At 40.2% G+C, this 21,465-nt stretch overlaps 1 protein-coding gene across 2 annotated transcripts; it reads right to left on the bottom strand.

Moving 5' to 3' along the window:
* Nucleotides 1-2,361: 2,361 nt before the first annotated feature.
* Nucleotides 2,362-18,822, bottom strand: LOC115231144 (3-oxoacyl-[acyl-carrier-protein] reductase FabG). Of its 2 annotated transcripts, none has more exons than XM_029801228.2 (2): nucleotides 18,595-18,822; nucleotides 2,362-3,200 (listed from the first exon to the last, which is right to left on the bottom strand). In XM_029801228.2, the coding sequence occupies exons 1-2, from the start codon at nucleotides 18,620-18,622 to the stop codon at nucleotides 2,413-2,415; spliced, it is 816 nt and encodes a 271-aa protein (XP_029657088.1). In that variant the 5' UTR covers nucleotides 18,623-18,822; the 3' UTR covers nucleotides 2,362-2,412. The 2 variants fall into 2 exon arrangements, with proteins under 2 accessions (XP_029657088.1, XP_029657096.1); XM_029801236.2 differs by lacking the exon at nucleotides 18,595-18,822 and adding an exon at nucleotides 17,882-18,436.
* Nucleotides 18,823-21,465: the final 2,643 nt, after the last annotated feature.

The raw sequence follows: 21,465 nt of genomic DNA on the forward strand, positions 1-21,465 counted from the left end.
TATGAAAGTAGTTTCTTTGTTGACAGTCATATTTGGAAATAGGTAAATATTACTTCACTTGGAAACAGGTGGGGTTGACAAAAGGAAGGGCGTCCAGCTATAGAAAATCTGCCTCAACAAATTTTGTCCAACCCATTCAAGCATCGAAAAGTGGACAATAAAATAACGACAATAATGATGAATCAATTTTTAGTCTTATTAACTGTGTAGAATATGCTTTCTTAAGTAAGTCGAAAGAGTTTTATTGTATTCTCATATATGTTTCAGTCTTGAGGCTGAGACCATGCTGGGGCACTACCAGTAAATAATTTAGTTCTTTATTTATTTATATTTGTCATATCTCTGTGGGTTGAATGCAAGTGATTGTAGTTTTGGGATGCTGTAATAATATTGCTCTGGTGTTAAGGTCAGAAAGCTGGCAGAATCATTAGCATGCCAGGCAAAATGCTTAGTGGTAATTCATCTGTCTTCATTCTCTGAATTCAAATAGGAAAAATAGGGTTGATAAAATGAGAACCAGTTGAACACTGAGGCCAATATATTTGGTCTAGCCCCTCCCCTGAAATTGCTGGCCTTGTGACAAAATTTGAAACCAATATTGCTCTAGTGTCTTTGTGTATGTGTCTGGAAGTAGCTTTTGATGTAGTAACCAGTGGCTCAGCAACAAAATTTGTTTAGGGCGTGCAAACCCAGGTCCAAATTTTTTATGAAAAATGTGAATTTTTTCAATGCTGCTCAATTTGTGTTAAAGAACTATAAGACAATGGACAAAATGTGTAAAGAAGTCTTTTTATTTGGGGGTTTCAATGCTATGGAGAGAGAATAAAAATCAGTGATGACTTCTACTTTTGCTCATATAAGGTGCAGGGACACAATTCAAAGAGTGGAAAAATAATTTTTTCCCACATCTTCCATCTGCATTGCAACCTGCTGCCCATGGACCAATGTTTCAGTTCCATCATCACCAGGAAACCTTAAAGGCATAAGCTTGGGTTCTGAGTCAGAAGACTTCAATAGCAGTGAAGGTGAAGAAACTTAACTATTCAACCAATGTGAATTAAATGATCTAGTGAAGAACTTAGGGCTTACAAAGGATTCAGCAGAGCTTTTAGGTTCTAGACTTAAATCCAAGGATCTTTGAGCACCTCGTACATCATTCTATTGGTTTTGTAACAATGAAAGAGAATTCATTCTTTTTTCACTTAAGAAAATTATTTGGTTTATTGTGCAGATCCATCAGGACAAATAAGAACATTTGGCATAAGTTACAGCCCTGATTAATGGAGACGCTTCAACAACTTTTCAAAGAGAAGTCTTAAAGCTCTTCAACTCTAGCCTTGTTGGACACTCAGTGATCATGAAGGAAACATGAAAATTTGATGTAAGTCTTCACAAGATTAAATTCAAAGATCACAACTGGATGATAAAAATGGCCAAGTAGGGATATGCTTAAATTTGGAAGAAAGAATATCCTCCTCTACATAGAAAACTTGGCCCCATGAAGCAATTCATAAAAGCTTTGCTACAGGATGGAGAGGGTTTAAAATATTTGCATAGCAGGTTTCGTGCTCTATCAGACGCTATGGTTGAAGAGGGTGTATTTGTAGAACCAGATATAAGGAAACTTGTCGAGGATGAACATTTTCAAAACTCCCATAGTGAGCCTGAAAAAGATGCATGGGTTAATTTTAAAGATGTTATGAAGAACTTCTTGGGTAATCACAAGGATCCAAACTACAAAGATATAGGGGCAAGAATGCTGGAAAATTTTGAGGCCTCAGGATGCAAAATAAGCATTAAAGTTAATTTCCTACATGCCCATTTGTATTTCGTTCCAGAAAATCTGTGGGGTGTGAGTGAAGAGCAAGGGGAAATGTTTCATCAAGGACATAAAAAGAGAAGGAAAGAACATATCAGGGAAGATGGAATGTCAATGTGATGGCTGACTACTGCTGGATGATGCAGTGTGAATGTCCATCAAATGCACACAAGTCAAAGAATTCCAGGCATAGTTTCCAAGCGAAAAAAAAATTTCAAGGTGCTGAATAGATAAAAAACAAATGGAACTCTTTTAGAAATCTATTTTCTCATGTTTCAATTATATTTGTACCATAGTATTTTGCTAAATAAAATATGAAATTCATTTTTATTAGTTTCATTTTGACCTACCATTTGTAGATTTACCTGTTTTATCATTAAATTGTGAGAAAACCTTATGTAATGGGAAAGAGCTTTTTTTGATATTTCCGATTAGCACCACAAAGTAACATGCAATTATCAAAAAATTCAATTTCATTGACCATTGTAATTAACGCTGAGTCATTGAAATAGTGTTTTTAATGAAAAACCAGAACAAAAAGCTTTCCAAAAACTTTTTTTCTTTATTATCATTATTTTTCTTTACAAATATCATTACTTCCCAAGACTCAAACCTCCATCAAAAGGAATGGTAGCACCAGTGAGAAAACTTGCTTTAGGAGAACATAAATATGAAATAAAATCTCCTACTTCTTCAGGTTGACCCCATCGACCCATTGGAGTTCTTACACATCCAATATCAGGACCCAGTTTTGCCTCCAGTTGTTTCCATGGTTTCGTGTGTATATACCCAGGAACAATACAATTACAAGTGATTCTCCGCTTTGCTAGCATTTTAGCATAATGACGAGACAAATACTCAAGTACACATTTCCCAGTGCCTGGCATCATGTAACCTAATCGAGTTTGATCATTGATATTACAACCAGGGCTTGATAAGCAAACAATGTAGCCATAACCATCTTCCATTAACTTCATTCCTGTTTCTACTAAACGTATGAAACACTTAGGATAGATGTTCTGGAAATAATCATACGTTTCAAATGTAGTGAAATGGGTATCTGGATTTTTTGAAACGGAATCTGGTGTATAAAGTCCAGCAGTGTGAACAATCGCAGTGAGCGTGCCATTCATTTCATTCAAACATTTGAAATATGAATTCACAGTGTCTTCTCCACAAACATCTCCACCAATTGTCCTAACCTGGATCTTGAAATCCGTCTTTAATTCCTGTTCACACTTCTTGGCATTTTCACTGTCAGAATAGTAACCAAGAATTAAATTATAACCTTGGGCAGCAAGACCTTTGGAAGTAGCAAAACCTATGCCACCTGTTCCTCCGGTAACTATGGCAATTTTTTGCCGGTCTTCAATCTTTTGATCTAGAATATACAAAAGACAAACATGTAAAATTCACAAATTATAATTATGTTTATATATTTATGAAAACAAAAATACTTTTTAAAAATATGTAGTAAATATTTTAATTACTTACACATATATACAAAATATTGGGTCAACCCATAAATAATGTGGGTTTTTTATACTTCTTTTATTTTTCAAAATTAAGATAAATAAGGTTCTTTTTTAATCTAAAATATACTCTCCATTTTCTACAATGCTCTTCCATCTATCTGGTAGACTTGCAAGGCCCTGCTTCCAAAATTCACTTGTCCATGACAAAAAATGCTCCTCCAGTACTGTTTTGACCTCGTCAACAGAATTCATATATCTTCCGGCCAAATTATCTTGAAGACTGTGGAATAAATGGTAATCAGATGGGGCAATGTCCAGTGAATATGGTGGGTGGGGCATCATTTCCTATTCAGATTGCTCCAACCTTTATGTGTATGTGGCTGAGCATTACCCTAATGGAAGAACACCTTTCATCTAGAAACCAAAGAAGGTCATTTTTCTTCTAGCACTCCCAGTAGATGTCTTTTGTTATCATTTGGTTTGGGTTTAAAAGTTCCAAGTGGACTAAACCTTTCATATCTCACCAAACAGACAACAACACCTTATGTGGGTGAAGACTTTCTTTAGCCTAGGGTGCCGATGTTTCTCCTTTCCCTACCCACTGTCTTCGGTGCTTGACATTTTTATAGAGAGCCCATTTCTTGCCACCAGTCACTATTCAGTCCAAAAAAGGTTCATTTGTGGGATGTGACAGTAAAGAAGAGCATAAATTCACTCTCTGCACATGATTACACTTGGAAAGTTTGTAAGGAACCCACTAACCCAATTTGCTGACTTTTCCAATGGCATACAGGTGTCGATGAAAGGTTGAATGACCAAATCCATGCTTCTCAGCTAGTTCCTCGTTATTACAATGGGATTTTGTTCCCCTAGGGTCTCCAGGGCATCCTCATCAAGCTCTACAGATCTTCCAGGACAAGACTCATCTAGGCTGTAGTTTCCAGCTTGAAATTTCTGGAACCACCATTGACACTGGCTTACGCATATTGTCTGATCCCCATACACTGCATTAATATTCCTCACACTTTCCATTGTGTTGTTGTCTTTATTGAACTCATAAAGCAAAATATGTTGAATATATTCCTTTGTCATTTTCATAATAACATCGAAAAAAATAACTGTTAAAATAGAACTGCACTCTTCAAAGGTAAAATTACTACCTGCTTTTATAGCAAGTTGATGCAGGTAGTTTATCCCATCTGCATCCAACTTTTAGTTCATGCAATTGTAAAAAAAAACATTATTTATGGGATGACCCAATAAAAAGCAATCACAGTTGATGGGAATGACCACCTGGCGGTGGATGGCATGCATTTGATAAATTTAATACAGAATGGGCTGTTCACACACACACACGTGTGCATACACACATACACATGCACATACATGCACCATCTATTACATGCAGTTTATAACTGATCAGAATGTACAGCTGGATTAAAACAACTGATGGACTTATTTTGGAACCAAACCAGATTGATGAGTTACATATGACCTAGAAACAGCAAAGCAAAAGCAGTGGATTTTACTTCAAGATTCATAAACCAAAAAGGGGAACTCAATGCGGTTACTTGAACACCTAAAATTATTAGCCAAACCTGTCTCAAATCCTGCTCTATCATCTTAACAATTGAAAGAAAAAATTGGATAACATACATTTGGAAAAAGCCAGAATGGTCATGGTTGGAATATATTTGATAATAATAACAACTTAAAACCTTAATAAGGGCTCTCTTACAAAACAGTAACAACAGCTTTTGTTTTTATCGTTTTGTTTTGGTTAATATATTGTGATAATTTATGAACCAAGGGAGATTTGACTCCTTTTTGCATTGAGTTTCATAACCTTTTAGAGGCCTCCTTTGTGGATTGATGCATACATATGTATAAACATAGTTTTCACGAACAAGTAGAGTGTAATTTAAGGGAGATTTTGCTGTTAGATCTCTGAGGTTTAACTGTCCTGTAGAGATCTCCATTGTTGGCTCATGCATACATACATACATGAGACAGCAGAAATTGAACTGAAATAGATACAGCTTCTATTTTGAACATACCACATGACCTCAGACTTACAATATTGATGACAACAATGTTATTGTGAAGATCAATTTGAGTGGGTTAAGTTGTCCCAGTTACATTTTCAATAAATTTAACCCTACTCTCAATATAGAGTAACACCACCAATAAATGCTCCTTTGTTATTTGAAACTTTATTTTTAATATTACAACAATGTTATGTATATTACTAAATCCTGGTAATAAAAGGCATTTCTGTGACCTTGTGGCAATTCTATTGTTTAGTAGGTCACTATGTTTATTATTCAACATGGTCCTTGTTATTTAAGACAGCAAGATGTGACATTTGAGTGATTCGCTGCTGTTTCTAGCAGGTTGTGTTGCTACGACTTTTGGCTGCCTTTTGAATATACATGAAGCTTCTTAAAGCTTTCTCTCCCTCCCTCTCAAAATCTGTCTTGTGTGTGCGTGTGTGTGTGTGCGCGCGCGCGTGTGCGTGTGCATGATGTGAGGGTTATTCAAAGGTTATTCGTTTTGGAAAACTAAACGATTACTTATTACAAGAATAAAGGGGAAAAAACAATATTAGAAATATTGCAGAAAAGTATCTTTATTCATTGCATATTGTGAGTGAGCCATCATGAATGACTTTCTACTATAAGGCAGAAATGATGCAATTAATCTTGTGTACACAATACAGTTTCAACTAAATAGTTATTGAGACTCAATCTGGTTTTGTTTTTGCATGTGCACTGTACAACAGAAACAACAGATTGAATATGTATTGCATATACAAGATGAACAAAAGCATATATTCAATAAATACATTTCTGCACAGCGAAGCTTACTGCATGTGCTCAGTAGCCACACAAAGACTAAAATATTGAAATATATATATTATATATATATTATATATATATATATATATGAAAGAAGGTTTGAAAATGCAATTTTAAAAGATGTTTATTCACTTGACCAGTTTGACCTGTGAATAAACATCTTTTAAAATTGCATTTTCAAAACTTCTTTCATATATAATTCCACTCGTGCGGTACCTTACAACTTCATTTTGTTATACATACATCATCATCATCATCGTCGTTTAGCGTCCGTTTTCCATGCTAGCATGGGTTGGACGTTTCTACTGGGGTCTGTGAAGCCAGAAGGCTCATCAGGCCCAGTCAAATCTGGCAGTGTTCTACGGCTGGATGCCCTTCCTAACGCCAACCACTCCGTGAGTGTAGTGGGTGCTTTTTACGTGCCACCCGCACAGGTGCCAGACAGAGCTGGCAAACGGCCACGAACGGATGGTGCTTTTATGTGCCACCAGCACAAGGGCCAGGCGAGGCTGGCAACGGACACGAAACGGGGCAGTGCTGGCAATGGTCGCGAAACGGAAGGTTCTCTTACATGCCACCGGCACTGGTAACACATCTGCAATTTCCATTGATCGATTTCCATATTATATCATCATCATCATTTAACGTCCGCTTTCCATGCTAGCATGGGTTGGACGGTTCAACTGGGGTCTGGGAGCCAAAGCTGCACCAGTCCAGTCAGATCTGGCATGTTTTTCTACAGCTGGATGCCCTTCCTAACGCCAACCACTCCGAGAGTGTAGTGGGTGATTTTATGTGCCACCGACACAGGTGCCAGACGAGGCTGGCAACGGCCACGCTCGGATGGTGTTTTTTATGTGCCACCGACACAGGTGCCAGACGAGGCTGGCAGACGGCCACGCTCGATGTGTTTTTATGTGCCACCGACACAGGTGCCAGACGAGGCTGGCAGACGGCCACGCTCGATGGTGTTTTTATGTGCCACCGACACAGGTGCCAGACGAGGCTGGCAGACGGCCACGCTCGGATGGTGTTTTTATGTGCCACCGACACAGGTGCCAGATGAGGCTGGCAAACGGCCACGATCGATGGTGCTGTTACGTGCCCACAGCACGGAGGCCAGTCGATGCGGTACTGGCTACGGCCACTTCGGATGGTTTTCTTATGTGCCACGTGCCACCGGCACTGGTACCACAAAGATACAAATTCCATTGATGTTCATCTATTTTGATTTGTTTTGATTTTCACTTGCCTCAACAGTCTTCACAAGTGTCACAAGAAGGAAGGTACACAGGTGGACTGACTATGTCCCAGGTAGGGGCCATGGGTTATGGCCTGACTAGTCTTGCCGGGTCTTCGGAGGTGTTTTTTTATGTGCCACCGACACAGGTGCTAGATGAGGCTGGCGAACGGCCACGATCGGATGGTGTTTGTCATGTGCCCACCGCACTGACTACGGCACTGATGGATTTCTTGTGGCCACAGGCACTGGTACCACAAGATACAAATTCCATTGATGTTCATCTATTTTGTCTATTTTGATTTGATTTGATTTTCACTTGCCTCAACCGGTCTTCACAAGTGTCACAAGAAGGAGGTATGCACAGTGGACTGACTAGTCTTGCCGGGTCTTCGGAAGGTGTTTTTTATGTGCCACCGACACAGGTGCCAGATGAGGCTGGCGAACGGCCATGATCGGATGGTGTTTTTACGTGCCCACAGCACGGAGGCCGGTCGATGCGGAACTGGCTACGGCCACGTTCGGATGGTTCTTTTGTGTCCCCGGCACTGGTACCACAAAGATACAGATTCCATTGATGTTCATCTATTTTGATTTGTTTTGATATATATATATATATATATATACACAGACACATATCTATATTTAAAAAGTTCAACTGAAATCAAGTCAAAATCAAAATCCAATGGACATACACATATAGATTCTTTTACTTAGACTGCAGTCGTGCTGAGACAATACTTTGAAGGGTTTCATTAAAAAAAAACCCAACCCTAATACATATTTTTGTAAGTCTTGTAATTATTTTATCATTTTCTTTTGCTGAACTACTAAGTTATAGGGACATATAAAAAAAAAACAGCATCAATAGTCAAGTGGTGATGGAGGACAAACACACACACACACACAACAGAATAAATAATTTTCAAGAAAATGTGAAATAATTCTTTTTTGGAGAGGCAGAGCTAAGCACTTAAAGGTATAAATATTAGCACATAACGTTGATTTAAAAAAAAACCATTGGATAGAAAAGTTGACACACATGATGAGCTTCTTGCAGTTTCTGTCCACCAAATTCACTCACAAGGCATTGGTTGGTCTGAGACTATTGTAGAAGACACATGCCAAAGATGCTGCACAGTGGAACTGAACCCAAGACCACATGGTTGCAAAGCAAACCTCTTAACCACACAGCCATACCTACACCTAATATCTCTGCATTGAAAGGAATGTTATATTTGAGAATGAATTTGTAAAGTCACAAACATATGCTTAATAAACATAGGAGAGAAATGTGTCTGCATGGATGACGGTGCACCTGCTTTTAATGATTCTGCAAAGAAAGAAGCTTGGAGAAGCCATTATGAAAGGCTGCTGAATGTGGAGAATGAATGGGAAAGGGACCAGATACATGAATTGATAGCACCATGGTAAGATAAAGCAATTAAGGATATGAAGTCAGGAAAAGCCCCCGGCCCATCAGGAATCACTGCTAGGATGCTTAAAATATCTGGTGGTGTAGGATATGGTCTAGTCATCCATATTGTAAACTAGGTACTTCATGAAGGAGTCATACTCAATGAGTGGCATAGCAGCACCATTAGTCAACTGCTACAAAGGTGATGCTTTAATAAAAATAACTACAGGGTATCAAACTGCTGGATCAGGTGATAAAGGTCACAGAGTAGGTCATAGCCAAACTAATTAGGAAGGGAGTATGCTTAGATGAGATGCAGTTTGGTTTTGTGCCAGGTAGAAGCACCACTGATGCTATATTCCTGGTAAGGCAACTGCAGGAGAAATACCTAGCCAAAGATAAACCCCTATACTTGGCTTTTGTTGACTTGGACAGGGTCCCCTGATCCCTTATCTGGTGGGTGATGCAGAAACTAGGGATTAACGAGTAGTTAATAAGAGCTGTACAGGGATGCTGTTAGCAAAGTAAGGGTCAGCAATGAGTATAGTGAAGAATTCCGGGTAGAAGAAGGGGTTCACCAAGAATCAGCCCTCAACCCCCTTTTATTCATCATAGTCTTCCAGGCAATAACAGAGGAATTCAAGACAGGTTGCCCCTGGGTGCTCCTCTATGCTGATGACCTTGTTCTCATAGCAGAATCGCTATCAGAACTAGAGAATAAAAATTGTGGAAGCAAGGTTTAGAATCAAAGGGCCTTAGAGTCAGTGTTGCAAAAACCAAAGTCCTAGTAAGTAGGAAGGCAAACACATCACAAATCCTTTCGGGTAGATGGCCCTGCTTGATCTGTAGAAAAGGTGTAGTTAGAAACTCTGTACCCAGTGTAAGCTATGGACGCATAAGAGGTGCAGCAACATCTAAGGAAGGTTAACCAGGATGATAGCTTTTGTGTGCAGCAGATGCACAGGGGCAATAAACGCTGCAGATGCTCAGAAAACAGATTCCATTACATGGTAAGGGAAGAAACTAGAAATAGTTGATAGCTTACACTACCAAGGTGATCAAGTCTGTAATGGGGGTGGATGCTTGGAGAGCATTGCCACTAGAATAAGAATGGTCTGGGCAAAGTTCAGAAAGCTCCTACCTCTACTGGTGACAAAGGGCCTCTCACTCAGAGTGAAAGGTAGATTGTACGATGCATGTGTGTGAACTGCCATACTACACGGCAGTGAAACATGGGCCATGAATGCTGAAGACAAGCGTAGGCTTGAAAGAAATGACGCTAGTATGATCCACTGGATGTGTAATGTCAGTATGCACACACAACAGAGTGTAAGCACCCCAAGAGAAATGTTGGACATAAGAAGCATCAGATGTGTGCAACAGAGACAACTGCACTGGTATGGTCATGTACTGCGGATGGATGAGGAGAGCTGTGTGAAGAAGTGTCACTCTCTAACAGTGGAAAGAACTTGTAGAGGGAGACCCAGGAAGACATGGGATGAGGTGGTGAAGCATGACCTTCGAACATTGGGCTTCACAGAACCAGTGACGAAAGACAGAGACCGCTGGAGATATGCTGTGATTGAGAAGATCCTGCAAGTAAAGTGAGATCACAGCTGTAGCCTATACCAGTGTCGCATAAAAAGCCCATTTCAAAAGTAACTTTGAATTGTTGGGCAACACGCCGTGCTTGATGAGACCTATTGTGTCAAGTAAAATCAAAAATCAAATCACAATTGAAAATGGAAATTGTAGTTGTGGCTGATGCCAGTGCCACCTGACTGGCTCCCATGCTGGTGGCATGCAATAAGCACCATTCATGCATGGGTCATTGCCAGTGCCACCTGACTGGCTCCCTGTACCGGTAGCACATAAAAAGCACCCACTACATTCTCAGAGTGGTTGGCATTAGGAAGGGCATCCAGCTGTAGAAAGATTGCCAGATCAGATTGGAGCCTGGTGTGGCCTCCTGGCTTGTCAGTCCCCAGACAAACCGTCCAACCCAAGCCAGCATGGAAAACGGATGTTAAACGGTGATGATGGTGATGATGATATTTCATACTCAAGAAGAATCATTCTCTACAGCAAAATTGTTAATGTCACTGCCTCTGCTGAAGAAGATTGGCCTACAAGAGCCCTGTCCTGGCACCATGTAAAAAAATGTTCCTGTACAGGCACCATGTAAAAGTACCCATGCTGGTGTCACATAAGAAGCACTGAACACACTCTGTAAAGTGGTTGGTGTTAGGAAGGGTAAACAACCATAGAAAACCAAGCTGAATTAGACTGGAACCTGGTGCAGCTCTCCAGCTTGCCAACTCTGGTCAAACTGTTCAACTTATGCCAGCATGGAAAACAGACGTTAAATGATGATGACGATGATGATGATGATGGTGGTGGTGATTAGCCTATAGACCTTGTGGACTAGCACAGATCTTTCGACAACCAAGATCATCCAATTTATTGTTCTGGTTGCTGAGAATCCTGTAGCTTAACCACAAAGCCTAAATGTGTGTCTCTTAAACATATGGTTATCTCACTGTCTAAGCTTTCTAATATTGTGCATTATAATTATATTGAGCTTTGTAACCAGCAAAGCACAAATATGTGTGCATACATGTTTGTGTGTGTGTATGTGCATTGTGGAAGAGATCCAGTCAGCTGAAACAGTCAATTGCCTGAAATTTTGTGGGAAAATAAAGGAAACAATTTAATTGTCATTATGGCATTTTTATAATTGTTTATTTGCATATTTATATTTGCTGGTCTCATTTTATGCACTAATGTTGCATGTGCATGAGTCTGCATCATCATTAGCTTGTATATTTTTGTTTTGCTTATATCATTTAACAATAACATTCTCATTATACATATTCTTTATGAGAAACAAAAATTATTATAAGCAAACTTTTGCCCTTGCACAGCAAGCATCATTCCAATTAGCTACACACACATACACACAACATATACATAATGTTATCACTTCACCATATCTCAATAGTTATATTGGTAACACAAAATGAGGTCAGATATCTTATAAATGCATAGACACAAACATCAGAGTAAAATTACAGAACATTAAAACAGTAACTCTAATAAGCATGTTTCTCCCATCACCAGTACTTAACAGTACTGGCCAAGCATGTTGGTCTAGTGTGCTTAGTTATAATTAAAAAATAAACCAACTGCAGCAATGTGTCCTGGGTTAATTAGTATACCTCACAGTAATGAGAACCGGATGTTAAAATAATAACGATAACAAGAATACAGAATTTCAATGAGTAAAAATTCACTCCATAGCATGTAAAAAAAAAATGAATATAAAAACATGGATGAAAAAGAGGCATGGAAAAATAACTGTACAAGGTGGGGTAGAGAATATGCGGAAGAGAGCAGGTCTAATCCAGTTACTTCAATAACTGGGGTAGATCCTTCAATAGCATAAAGTTCACAGCTATACAGTCAAAAACACTAAGGCAAGAAAAGCAACTGGGCTATCCATCAGAAATAGTCTATGACATGCTGAGAAATATTTAGCAAAAATGGTTAAATACATTACTTCCTTAGTCAATGAGGTTGTACAGAGATATGTCATACACAATGATTAGTGGGAGTAGTATCACGGTCAACTGCTACAAGGATAAAAAGATGTTCCAGAAAGAAACAACTAAAAAAGCACTAAATTTACAAATCAGGTTATAAAAGTAATAGCATAATGGATTAGAAAGAGAATTAACTTAGATGAAATGCAGTTGAAGTTTTGCGAAAATAAGATACCACTGATGTCCTCTTCCTAATGAGGCACTTACAGATAGATGTCCTCAGCTAAGAGTAAGCCACCCAAGTTGCATTTGGTGACCTGATGACAGCCTGATGACATGGTACCATACTTAATTTTGAAAATAATGAAGAAATGGATAAAATAACTGTCTTTACTGAGCTGGTGTATGGAAAATATAGTAACATGAATTTTTGATAGGTTTTTATTTAGATTATGTAAAATAGTAAGTTTGTATCAAAGAACCAATGGTAATCTCAGACAGGTTGGTATCAAAAGGGTTAATTTCTATTTTAACTAAGAAAATTAAAAACTATCATTAAATAATTATACACATGAGTAGGCAAAAAAAAAAAAACTTGATATACAGTCTTATTACCAATTATAGAAAAGTGGGATATAAATTTTGGTGGCAAGACTTCCTTTTGTACTCCCCACCCACCCTTTTTTTTCTACCTAAAACCCCTATTTTCGGCTACAGAGAATACGAATCAGCAAAAAAAATTGGCAAAAATCGGCATTTTGAAATTACCTCCCCCCCGCCTAATCTCTACATTTTTAACTCTTTACAGAATTTCTTTTTTTTCAAAATATGCGGAAAAATATGGAGATTTCTGAAAATACATTTCCAAATTTTTGTAAAATTTCAATTAAAAAAAAGAAAATTACACCTCCCCCTCCCCTCACAGTGTACAACTACTTTTTTCAAAAAATTTTGTTTTTCAAAATATGTGGAAAAATACAGAGAATTTGCATCTGAAAATTTTCAAAAATTTTTGTGGTTAGGGAAAAATATCAAATATGAAGAAATTGCAGGGGCTGAAATTTCAAAATGCCGATTTTTGGCAATTTTCCGGAATCTCTGTATCCGAAAACGGTGGTTTTTTGGAAGAAAAAAAAAAAAAAAGGAGGAAATGGGCAATTTACATTTATATTTATATTCTTATGGCGTAGGAGTGGCTGTGTGGTAAGTAGCTTGCTTATGAACCACATGGTTCCAGGTTCAATCCCATAGCGTGGCACATGTGTGTATATGTTTGTATGTCTGTGTTTGTCCCCTGAACATTGCTTGACAACCAATGGTGGTGTGTTTACGTCCCCGTAACTTAGCGGTTCGGCAAAAGAGACCGATAGAATAAGTAATAGGCTTACAAAGAATAATTCCAGGGGTCGATTTGCTCAACTAAAGGTCGTGCTCCAGCATGGCCACAGTCACATGACTGAAACAAGTAAAAGAGTTACTTCTCATTGTCTATTTGGACATTACGTGACATTTCCACTTTCCTGTTGTCACAAAGTGAAAGAATGCCATTTTCTTCTTTTTTTTACAACTAAGAAACAATTTGCATTTTTGTATTTAGTTTGCAAAGTTCTTGATCTGAACTTGTGTGTTGAATCAGAATTTGTTTTATCTTGGATGGGTCATTACACTAATAATAAACACATGCACTGGTTAAATTTCCCTTTATTTGTCAATTGGTTAATTAGTTAACCAACTAATTAATTGATTGTTTGATTAATCAACCAATCAGTTCTGTTTACCAAAGTCCTTTCTTCATCGTTTGCAAGATAGATCTGAGGCTGACCTGGAGCAGAGAGAAAGAGAGCATATCACTGAAGAGACTGCGAATCACAATGAAAGGACTTTGGCAAACACAAATGATTGATAGACAAATTGAACCAGTGTATGTGTTTATTATTGTAACAATGAATTTAGAATATTTTGGGCATGTTGTTCAGTACAACACTACTTAAGTTGAACTTGGAGGAGGTCACTGATATTAATTTTCATGAGGAGTCTGTACATTGTTTTTTTTTCCTGTATGAGTGCTATCTGAGCGTGATCGTTGCCAGAGTGGCTAACTGGCTTCATGCCAGTGGCACGTAAAAAGCAGCATTTGAGTATGATTGTTACCAGTATCGCCTTACCGGCACGTGAAAAAACATTTGAGTGAGGTCGTTGCCAGTGCTGCTGGACTGGCTCCTGTGCACGTGGCATGTAAAAAACACCATTTGAGCGTAGCCGTTGCCAGTACCACCTGACTGGCCCTCGTGCCACTGGCATGTAAAATCACCCACTACACTCTCGGAGTGAGTGGTTGGTGTTATGAAGGGCATCCAGCTGTACAAACTCTGCCAGATCAAGATTGGAGCCTGGTGCAACCATCTGGTTCGCCAGTCCTCAGTCAAATCGTCCAACCCATGCTAGCATGGAAAGCTGACATTAAATGATGATGATGATGGGTATAAGGAGTGGAGGAACTGAAATTCATATTACCTTTCTCAATTACATTAATGATTAAAATGGTAAGAAACACAGTCATACTCTATTATTAGCTATTGATATTTACTTAACATTTGTTAATATCCTCAAAAATGTATATACGAGGGGGTACTGAAAAGTTCCTGGCTTTGGGTAAAAGAAAATACAGGAGGATCAGTTAATTATGATTTTATTCAACATATTTCCCTCTCAGATTCACACACAATGATTGCAGCAGCCCTTTAGTTTTTTTAAGCCCTGTAAAAGAACTCAGAAGGTTGGGTCTCCAGACAGGTCTTTCATGATACCCTTAAAACCAGGAACTTTACAGCATTCCCTCATATCATGCTTTCTCAATTTTCATCTGGAGCGATTCAGAAATGACTATCGGGTCTTGTTTTCAGGACAGTGTTTCTATATTCAGTGTATCCTTTTCAAGAAGTCAAGGTATAACTTGACTATTTGGCTGCTATTACTAACAGGTCAAGTGATTACATAGGTATTATACCTATGTAAGAAGTAATACATAACACTTAATCATTAAGCAGACCCTAGCTCAAGTTAATATCTCCTTAGTTCTGGAACCAGCAGGATTATCTACAAGTGATGGGAAGAGACCAGAGGATCTTATCTTTTGTACCTGAGTGAGAGGTAGGTGCCTTATCTGAGACATCACAATCTGTAACTCCTTTGCTCCCTTCCACATCTTTGGTGCTGCTGTAAATGAGAGGGTTACTGCTTCTATTGTTGAACACAACAAAATTCTTAAGTATCAGGACTTGTCAGTGAATCATTTCTTCCAGTCTATGGCGTTTGAAATGTCTGGAGGGATCACCTTGACCAACCAGTCCGTCGGGCATCCATTTGACACCGTTGGTCACTCCTCTCTGGATCGCGCCTTCCTCATCCACGTGATCCCAATCGCCCTCCTGAAATTGTGGAGGGCTTCCGAGTGGTCATTTCCGCTCGCACGGGTACCACTTGACAAGTGCACGGGTCCACCGATTATTGGTGAGCCAGGCAACGTGTCCAGCCCATCTAAACTTACTGCATGTATATCCTACGATGACATCCCTCATGCCGGACTTCTCTCTGATGACCTCACTACTGATGTGCTCTCTCAACGAGATTCCAAGCATTAACCTCTCCATGGCTCTTTGAGCCGTTACCAATCTCTGCTCTTCTCTTTGTTGTAGGCCATGGTTCACTACCATATAACATTGCAGGTAAAACTGTGCTATTGATGAAGTTGGTGCGGGTGGTCCTGTCCAACCTTCCTTTGAGCACATCCCTTATTCCATTAAACGCCTTCCATCCGGCCCTTACTCTCTGCGAAATCTCCTTTTCGATATCTCGGCACATATTCACTTCCTGTCCCAGGTAGACATATTCTTTTACCTCCTCTATTTCATCAGTGCCGACCACAATTTGACCTGTTGGTATGTTGTCAGACTGCACGAACTTCATTTTCATGCGGTTCATCTTGAGACCTATTGCAGAGCTTTTGATGTTGAGCTCCGTCAGCATAGTCTGAAGCTGGTCCATGGTTTCAGTGATGATTACGATGTCATCAGTGAAACAGAGGTGAGTGAGTAACTCGCCATTGATGTTGACACTGCCTTGCCAGTCGATGCCTCTGATGATCTGCTCGAGACATGCGGTGAAAGTTTTGGAGAGATCGCATCTCCTTGCTTTACTCCCTTCTCGACTTGCACTTGTACAGGTGATGACAGCAGAGCTATGTCGGTGGTGCAACTGCTTGAGTGGGCGAATGAGTACAAGCTGCCTCTTTGTGTTGCATTTGTAGACTATGAGAAGGCCTTTGACAGCGTCGAAACCAACGCAGTGCTGAACTTGCTGCAGTGGCAAGGAGTCGAGGTGCAATATGTGCAACTGCTCAGGGAGACAAATTCTGGATGCACCACCGACATAGCTCTGGAGGGATAGCGCAACTAATAACAAAGTTCTTGTCATTGGCGACTCACCTTACCAAGGTGTTAGGTGATGCCAGTGAGAGTGGCATCACCTAACACTCTCTTGGCTGTTTCAACACCTTAGCCCCACCATTACCTGTGGTAACACAGCGAACGTGTTGGTTTGCTTCTGTAGGTTCTGTTGTACCTTGTTGTGTGCGACCAATGGAAGCACTTAGTATTGAACTGATAATTTTTGCTTCCTCTTTTTCTCTTTTTCTTTCTTCGCTCATGTTCGTGTTTTCTTCAGTTTGGGGTTTGTATTTTAATGTGGTTTGTATCATATACATGTGTTATAAATGTAATTGTTAAATTATCTGAATAAATAGACAGTTAATTAAAAATTAAAAAAAAAACTTTTAATGTTACTCTTTTTGTTTAGGACAAAAAAAAAACATTTGATTGTGTGGTAAGTAGCTTGCTTACGAACCACATGGTTCCGGGTTCAGTCCCACTGTGTGGCACCTTGGGCAAGTGTCTTCTCGGGCCGACCAAAGCTTTGTGAGTGGATTTCGAAGACGGAAACTGAAAGAAGCCCGTCGTATATATGTATGTATATATATTTATGTGTGTGTGTGTGTGTGTGTGTGTATGTTTGTGTGTCTGTTTGTCCCCCCAACGTCGCTTGACAACCGATGCTGGTGTGTTTACGTCCCCGTGACTTAGCTGTTCGGCAAAGTAACCGATAGAATAAGTACTAGGCTTACAAAGAATAAGTCCTAGGGTCGATTTGCTCAACTAAAGACGTTGCTCCAGCTTGGCCACAGTCAAATGACTGAAACAAGTAAGAGAGGAAAAGAGGACCTATATAAGTGCTAAAAAGACATAAAGGGTGATAACATCTTAATTCGAAATTAAGGCGATTTTTCGATTATATAGAAATGCTGCAACCACAGAGGTGGTACTGCAGTGGCTGCTAACAGAAAGTTCATAAGTTCTGTTGACTTGCTTTGAAAGTATTTTCATCTCGTAACGCACATTAAGAATAAAAATATTCCTGGATCTTACACATTATTACGTACTAAAATGGATTTTGATATTTTAAATTAAATACTTACCCCTCTCTCTCTCTCTCATACATCCTCGTAATATATAAAATGAAAGTTGTTTTTTTCTTTTTTTTTGCTCCGTATAGTAAACAATATTTCGTCTCCGTTTTGGTATTTCAAGTAAGCCATATTTTTATACATTCCTCCCTACATTTCTTCGAAATTACGCGGTCGTTTTTACTACTTCGTAGAATTTGAGGAATAAAGTTATAAGCTGTCCCGCATATTTGCCACCGAAATAGAAAATAAAGGCTCATTCTTGCGCATGCAGATATGCGTCTGTTGAAAAGTATTCCAACCGTGACAATTCTGTCTTTTTGTTGTTGTTTTTTAACATTTCAACCATACCTATCCAGTCTGTGTTAAAAAGCGCTCCAATCGTGAACATCCCTAACGTACAGGTCACCTGGAAATTGTGGTATAATTTTACCGAAATTGTTGGGTGTCAAACGAAAAACGAAACTGTACTTGCGCCGACAGCGAATTTCTCCTACAAGTTCGATTCACAGATCCGATCGAACTTTAACACAAAGAACAACTTAATTGAAAACAAGGCAACAGGACAGAGAATAAATATGGAGGTGGCGTGGATCGAATAAATATGCAACTATCCGAGAAGCGAAGTGTTTGATATCGAAAAATACATTGCCCAACTCACACAAAATTAAAGCAACTTACATCAAACTTTTTCTTGTAGATAACAGATGATAATATAGACTTACCAGCAACACATGATTCTTGCGACGACATAATTATTGCACAGACCTAGATTTCGGAATCAGTAACGCGCTGCTACTAGCCTGCATATGACCGATGTTTGTTAATTTGTTGTTTCATCCTCTCACTTCCTTTCTTTTACTCCTCCTCCGTTTATTTGAAACTCAATCTTAAGTCCAATAACACAAGATAGAGAAAAAATAATATAAACTTACATATTGTATTTTATTAACAATATATTTTCATCGGAAGAAAAGGAGTGAAAAAAACCAATAAAAGCATAAATTATCAAACTATAGAGAAAACAGCCCATAACTACTTCACAAAGGAAAATAACAACAAAAGGACGAATTAAGCAGTAGCTGGGAGAGGGAAATTAAGAAGCTGAACATGGGGGGGGGGAGTAACATGTGCATTATTACAAAGGCGTTGCTATGGAGAATGAGCAGCAACAGCCACCCCACCTCACAGGGTGCATTTCACAGATGGGCCGTTACCCAATTTTTCCGAGGGGATCAACAGTGCAGGGTCCAAGAACACCTGCAGTTTTGACAGCAACCTGCACAAACAAGTAGCAGCCAGTCAGGCTACTGTATTCGTTCATTTTCCTTTCCTCTGCATTAAGTGTGGTGATACCCAGGTCTGCTGTTGACGCAGCAAGGTTGGAGTCGGAGAGAGTGTAGTAGCACATCGCATCCTGGTTTAGGAAGAGGGTTATTCCATCAGGGTACTTACCATCCCTATGGTCAAGATCTACTGGCTCCAGTTGTGATGGGAAACCATCCATGTTGAAGCCCCTTCTTAATTGTGTCATTCAGAGTGTTGGGGGAACTGACCCATGCTTTGACTGTAGGCAAAATTCATTGTCTACTGCTCCACAACAGCATTTCTGTGGCTCACACCCATGGACAATTAAATACTGAGCCACTCTGATACAAATGCACTCACCATCAAGAAAGGTACTAGTTGATGAGGAGGGCACCAAATGGAGCCATGTACTGCTGTTTGGCTGTGAAATGGAATGGAAGCAGGTGAGGCAGGGTGGTCTTAGTATGTCTCAATCTGCCTCAAGGCAGAGTTGCAGTTGATGTCATCCCAGTTACAGTGGACATTTGTATTCTGGAGGACAGGTTTAGCCATGGACCAACAGAGCCAAGTTCAGTGCAGAACAGGGGCCAAGGCCACTGAATTTAACAAGTAGTTTAGCCTATTGCCAGCTGGTGCTGTCAAAACTGACACTGTGGATGTATTATTATTGGTCTGGCAGAATCGTTATTGTACTGGATGAAATGCTTAGTGACATGGTTCTATGTTCTGAGTTTTGAATGAGACTGATTTTATCTTTCCTTCAGATTTTAGACTTCAATAAGAAAGATTAGAGTTTTGTGAAAAAATGAGAAATTTCATTAAAAAATATTTTTGTCCTCCTTTCACCTAAATTTTTCCTTTACAAACGCCTTCAGGTAGATGGCCCTGCTCGATCTGTAGAAAAGGTGTAGGTAGAAACTCTATAAGATGCACCAAGTGTAAGCTATGGACACATAAGAGGTGCAGCAATGTCATAGGAAGGCTAACTAGGAAGATGGTTTTTGTATGTGGCAGATGCTCGGGAGCATTAACCTCTGAAAATCTGCAGAAAACAACTTCCGTCACTTTCCAGGGGGAAAAACTAGAAGCGGTTGATAGCTTCCGTTATCTTGGTGACCAAGTCAGTAGTGGGGGTGGGTGTGCTGAAAGTGTAACGGCTAGAGTAAGAATAGCCTGGGCAAAGTTTAGGGAGCTCTTACCTCTGTTGGTGACTAAAGGCCTCTCGCTCAGAGTAAAAGGCAGACTGTATGATGCATGTGTACGAACAGCCATGCTGAGGACATGCGTAAGCTCGCGAGAAATGAAGCTAGTATGCTCCGTTGGATGTGTAATGTCAGTGTTCATAGTCGACAGAGTGTAAGTACCTTGAGAGAAAAGTTGGACCTAAGAGGAATCAGATGTTGTGTGCAAGAGAAACGATTGCGCTGGTATGGTCATGTGGTGAGAATGGATGAAGATAGGTGTGTGAAAAAGTGCCACACCCTGGCAGTTGAGGGGACCTGTGGAAGAGGTAGACCCAGGAAAACCTGGGTTGAGGTGGTGAAGCACGACCTTCGAACTCTAGGTCTCACCAAGGAAATGACCAGAGACCGAGACCTATGGAAGTATGCTGTGCATGAGAAGACCCGGCAAGACCAGTGAGAACAATCAAAATCAAATCATATATCAGAAAGCAGGGGTTAAGTGACCCATCTGTTCGTGTCCGCTGTCAGCCTCGTCTGGCACCCGTGCCGGTGATACGTAAAAGCACCGTTCACTCATGGCCGTTTGCCAGCTCTGCCTGGCCCCATGTCGGTGGCACGTAAAAGCACCATCCGTTCGTGTTCGTTGCCAGCCTCGCCTGGTCCCGTGCCAGTGACACGTAAAAGCACCGTCCGTTCATGGCCATTGGCCAGCTCTGTCTGGCCCCGTGTCGGTGGCACGTAAAAGCACCATCCGTTCGTGGCCGTTTGCCAGCTCTGTCTGGCCCCGTGTCGGTGGCACATAAAAGCACCATCCGTCCATGTCTGTTGCCAGCCTCGGCTGGCCCCCGTGCCGGGGACACGTAAAAACACCATCTGCTCGTGGCCGTTTGCCAGCTCTGTCTGGCAACCGTGTCGGTGGCACGTAAAAGCACCATCCGTTCGCGTCCGTTGCCAGCCTCGACTGGCCCCCGTGCCAGTGACACGTAAAAGCACCGTCGGTTCGTGGCCGGTTGCCAGCTCTGTCTGGCCCCGTGTCGGTGGCACGTAAAAGCACCATCCGTTCATGTCCGTTGCCAGCATCGCCTGGCCCCGTGCCGGTGACAC

This window comes from Octopus sinensis, linkage group LG2 (genome assembly GCF_006345805.1).
Source record: "Octopus sinensis linkage group LG2, ASM634580v1, whole genome shotgun sequence".
In the NCBI taxonomy this organism is placed as follows: domain Eukaryota; kingdom Metazoa; phylum Mollusca; class Cephalopoda; order Octopoda; family Octopodidae; genus Octopus; species Octopus sinensis.